The sequence below is a fragment of the Trachypithecus francoisi genome, unplaced genomic scaffold (genome assembly GCF_009764315.1).
Source record: "Trachypithecus francoisi isolate TF-2019V2 unplaced genomic scaffold, Tfra_2.0 Lachesis_group10, whole genome shotgun sequence".
Classification (NCBI taxonomy): domain Eukaryota; kingdom Metazoa; phylum Chordata; class Mammalia; order Primates; family Cercopithecidae; genus Trachypithecus; species Trachypithecus francoisi.
In genome coordinates this window covers 5,766,849-5,772,096 of record NW_022681455.1, presented here as the reverse complement: position 1 = coordinate 5,772,096, position 5,248 = coordinate 5,766,849, and the positions used below count along the sequence as shown (strand labels likewise).

At 42.4% G+C, this 5,248-nt stretch overlaps 1 protein-coding gene across 1 annotated transcript; it reads right to left on the bottom strand.

Moving 5' to 3' along the window:
- Positions 1–3,667: 3,667 nt before the first annotated feature.
- Positions 3,668–4,840, bottom strand: LOC117086667 (cilia- and flagella-associated protein 36-like). The gene is given in 1 exon segment (XM_033216114.1): positions 3,668–4,840. A coding segment is annotated over 1 exon segment (1,029 nt). The 5' UTR covers positions 4,763–4,840; the 3' UTR covers positions 3,668–3,733.
- Between the last annotated feature and the right edge of the window lie 408 nt (positions 4,841–5,248).

Below are 5,248 nucleotides of genomic sequence, written 5' to 3'. Positions count from 1 at the left end.
TCTGTCAGCTACTGGAGATCATCAGACCTTTGCATACCCTGGGCAGGTGCCAGGGCCTTTAAGGAGGCTCTCTGGTCTGTAGGGATGTTCTGTGGGCTCCAGTATTCTGGCAAGCATCAGCTTATTCTGGGCTTAGTCTTCTTGCTCTATCACTCCTGCCTCTGTTTTGCTTCTTTTTAGTGATGCCCTGTTTCCATCTTATGTAGAAGGCCTGTAAAATCTAAGATCTGCACAAATCCCCAGGGGTTGTTAGGGGCATTGGAGAATGGCTGTGTGTCAGCCACTTGGTTGGATTTTACATCCCTTGGACTCGAATACTTATAATTTAAATTTGAGTCTCTGTCAATGTAACTCTTATGTATTTTCTTTTTAAAAATTTCTTTCCTCAAAGTCTAGGGTATATGTATATATGCTCAGCACCGAGAATCTGTTCCTTTCTGAACAGAAATTTTCCTTTCTGCCAAGATTCTTACACAATTCATCTTCATAGATCAACAATAAATCCAAATCGGAGTTCCCTTTATTGCTTCCTCTTTTTGCTTTTCATTTTATAACTAATTCAATATTTATTTGGAAATATTGTGAAATATTTAAAATGTACACAATGCATATAGAATAATTCAATGAACTACTGTGCATCCACCACCCAATGGAAGAAATAAAACATTATCAGTACATTGGAAGCCCTCAGGGTACCCAGTCCCAGGCTGCATATTGACCTTCCCACAAACAGATAAACACCGCCATGAAATTAGGGTTTATAATAATCATACTTTTCTTTATACCTTTAGTACATATGCTTGTATTTCTATGTAGTATGTAGCGTATTAAACTGTTCTTGTATTGATATAAAGAACTACCCAAGACTGGATAATTTATAAGAAAAACAGGTTAATTGGCTCATGGTTCTACAGGTTGCACAGGAAGCACAGTGCCAACATCTGCTTCTGGGGAGGCCTCAGGAAGCTTACAATCATGGCAGAAGACAAAAGGGGAGCAAGAGTGGCAGGGGAGATGCCACAGTTTTTAAACAACCAGATCTCATGAGAACTTGCTTACTAGCCTAAGAACAGCATCAAACCATGAGGGATCTATCCCCATGACCAAAACACCTCCCACCAGGCACCACCTCCAGCACTGGGGATTGCATTTCAACAAGAGATTTCAGTGGAGACAAATATCCAAACAATATCATTCAGCCTCTGCCCCCTCCCCCGAACAAATCTCATGTCCTTCTTACATTGCAAGATACAATCAGGACTTCTCAATTGTCCCCCAAAATCTTAACTCTTTCCAGTATTAACTCAAAAGTCCCAAGTCCAAAGTCTCATCTGGAATGAGTTCCTTTCACCTATGAGCCTATAAAATCAAAACGAATTATTTACTTCCAAGATACAATCAGGGTACAGACATTGGGTAAATATTCCCATCCCAAATAGGAGAAATCAGACAAAAGAAAGGAGCTACAGGCCCCATGCAAGTTCAGAACCTACCAGGGCAGTCACTAAGTCTTAAGCTTCAAAATAATCTCTTTTGACTACATGTCCCACATTCTGGGCATGTCGTATGTTGAGTGGTCTCCCAAGGCCTTGAGGAGCTTTGACCCTGTGGCTTTGCTGGGTTCAGCCCCTGAAGCTGCCCTCACAGCTTATTGAGTGCCTGCCACTTTTCCATGTGCAGGATGCAAGCTGCCGGTGGATCTACCCTTCTGGGATCTGAAGGACGGTGACCCCTCCCCTTGTCACAGCTCCACTAGGCAGTGCCCCAGTGGGGACTCTCTGTGGGGGCTCCAATCCCATAATTCCCATCTGCACTGCCCTAGTAGAGTATCTCCATGAGGGCTCTGTCCCTGCAGCGGGCTTCTGCCTGAGCATTCAGGCTTTCCCATACACCCTCTGAAATCTAGGCAGAGGTTGCCAAGCCTCCTTTACTCTTGCACTCTGTGTGTCTGCAGGCTTAACACCACATGGAAGCTGCCAAGGCTTATGGCTTGCATTCTCCAAAGTGGCAGCCCAAGCTGTAACTGGGGTCCTCTGAGCTGAGGCTGAAGCTGGGGTGGCCTGAATGTAAGAAGCAGTGTACTGAGGCTGCACAGGCCCTGGACCTGGCCCAAAAAGCCATTCTGTCCTCCTGGGCCTCTGGGCCTGTGATGAGAGGAGCTGCCTCTGAGACTTCCGAAAAGCCCTAGAGGCCTTTTTCCTATCGTCTTGGATATTAGCACTTGGCTCCCTTTTAGTTATGCAAATGTCTCTAGCAAGTGGTTTCTCCCCAGCCTGCTTGAGTTCCTCCTCTGAAAATAGGCTTTTCTTTTGTACCATATGTCCAGGTGGCAAATTTTCCAAATTTTTATTCTTTGTTTCCCTAAGTTCCAACTTTAGGGCATTTCTTTGCTCCCGCATCTGAGCATAGTTCATTAGAAACAACCTAGTCACATCTTGAATGCTTTGCTGCTTAGAAATTTCTTCTGCCACATACCCAAGATTATTACTCTTAAGTTGAAACTTCCACAGATCCTTGGGGCATGGACATAATGCAGCCAAGTTCTTTGTTAAGGCATAACACTCATGACCTTTGCTCCAGTTCCCAATAAGTTTCTCACTTCCGTCTCAGACCTCAGCAGCCTGGACTTCACTGACTATATCACTATCAGCATTTTGGTCACAACCATTTATCCAGTCTCTAAGAAGTTGCAAATTTTCCCTCATCTTCCTGTCTTCTTCTGAGTCCTCCAAACTCTTCCAACCTCTGAACATTACCCAGTTCCAAAGCTACTTCCACATCATTAGGTATCTTAATAGTAATGCCCCACTCCTTGGTACCAATTTTCTGTATTAAACCATTCTTGCATTGCTATAAATAAATACCCGAGACTGGGTAATTTATAAGAAAAGAGGCTTAATTGGCTTATGGTTCTTCAGGCTATACAGGAAGCCTAGTGCCAACATCTGCTTCTGGGGAGACCTCAGGAAGCTTACGATCATAGCAAAAGGCAAAGCGGGAGCAAGAGTACTGGGGGAGATGCCACACTTTTAAAAAGCCACATCTCATGAGAATTCACTAACTAGCATAAGAACAGCATCAAGTCATGAGGGATCTACCCTACTGACCCAAACATCTCCCAGCAGACCTCACCTCCAGGATTGGGGATTACATTTGGTATTAGTCTGTTTTCATGCTGCTATAAAGAACTGCCAGAGACTGGGAAAATTATAAAGGAAAGAGGTTTAATTGACTCACAGTTCAGCATGGCTGAGGAGGCCTCAGGAAACTTACAATCATGGCAGAAGGCAAAGAGGATGCAGGGCACCTTCTTCACAAAGCAGCAGGAAGGAGAATTGCAGAGCAAAGGGGGAAGAGCCCCTTATAAAACCATCAGATCTTGTGAGAACTCCCTCACTATCACAAGAACAGCATGGGGGAAACTGTCTCCATGATTCAATTGCCTCCACCTGGTTTCTCCCTTGACACTGGGGATTATGGAGATTGAAATTCAAGATGAGATTTGGGTGGGGACACAAAGCCTGACTATATCACATTTCAACAAGACATTTAAGTGAGTACATTTAAACTATATGATATAATATTGTTTTTTATGTGTTATTAGAACTAAATCTTGATGATACGTATTCTTTTGTAACTTTTCTTACTCAACACATTTTTTTTTTTTGGAAGAACTAAATAATTTATTTTAAAGACAATTTGAACTTCCATTTTGTTAAATTGTTCTTAATTATTACTTATTAATAACTTCTTCTTTGAGTTTCTCTGCAAGCAATCTCCTCTTTAGTAATGTTTGCTTCTCCTCTGCTGTCATTTCTGGTTTCTCTGTCATTTCCTCTACCTCCCCAGTGGGTTTTCCTTTCTGCTCCGTATTTTGTATCTGCTTAGTCCTCGTATCCTTTCTCATGGACATCAACTTATCTCTCTTCTGCTTGAGATAGTGTTCTCATTGCCGAAGTTCTTCTGTTCCAAGTACTGATAAATTTGCTATTGGTCCTTCAGTGCTTGCATGCTCTAAGCCAGGAATCTTCAGGCCTTTTTGTGGCAGGGAGGAAGTTTCAGACCTTTCCACTTTTCTTCCCAAAGGTTCTATTGACTGATTAGCAAAATGCACTTTAACTTCTGAGGGTGAGTGTGTAAAATGTTCACCATCCCCTAGGGAATTATTCATTATTGCAGCTTCACTGGAATGCACTGTGGGCTCTTCTGTTTTAGCCTCTGATAACTGTTTTTTCCTCTTCCTTTCTTCTTCCTGGTCATATTCTTCTTTTGATTTTCTAAGACCTTCCCTCAGGATTTTCATCTCTTCCTGTTCAAGGTCACTGACCACATCAGAGCCATCGGTTAAGCAGTCAGGTAATACACCATTTCTCTCTTGAATTATTCGAATGGCTTGCAGCTGCATTTCAATGTTTTTCTAGACCATCATTGCTTTAAAGATAGTAAAATCTTCTGCTGCCAACACAGGTTGCAAAATGGCCTGTGACGTATGGGTCTTTGCAAGAGGAGAAGTGCATGCTTCTTGAAATTGATCTTCATTAATTCCAATTTCTTTGAGGTAACCTTCTAACAGCTTTTCAACTAGTTCTTTGTATTCCTGATGAATCTCTGTATAGGTCAATTTGTTTTCTTTTTCATCATCAAAAACTTCACATTTCTGTTCCACAAAGTCCAAGATGGGGATGGACCAGTCTGGGCCTCGCAGGAACCCCGCGATGCTCTCCACCACCCACTCCACCTCGTCCTCTTCTTCCACAGCCATCCCGCCCCAAAGGGGCAACAGGGAATATCCTTAGGCCAGACCGCCGGACCCCGCTTAGGCCTTTGGGCCACAAGGAGCCGAGAGACTCAACACATTTTTGAAATCATGCATGTTAATATATATAACACTAGCGCATGCATTTTCACTGCTGCATACTACTCTCTTATATGTCTGTAACATGCTTCATGTATCTATTATTCTACAGATGAACATTTAAGACATCTCCAGTTTGCTGTTGGGATTTTGTTTTGTAATTCAAAGAATGTTGCTATAAACAAATACCTGAGCCTGGGTAATTTATAAGAAAAGAGGCTTAATTGGCCTCTTTCCTTTGCATTCCTGGGAAAAGCTCAATGCTGTCATGATGTACTTTTGTTTTTATAAGTTACTGTATTTGATTTGAAACTTTACACAGGGACTTGCAGTCATGGATGGCCTTTCCAAGAGTCAGGAACTTCCTTGAAGGGCCATGTATAATTCAAGGTT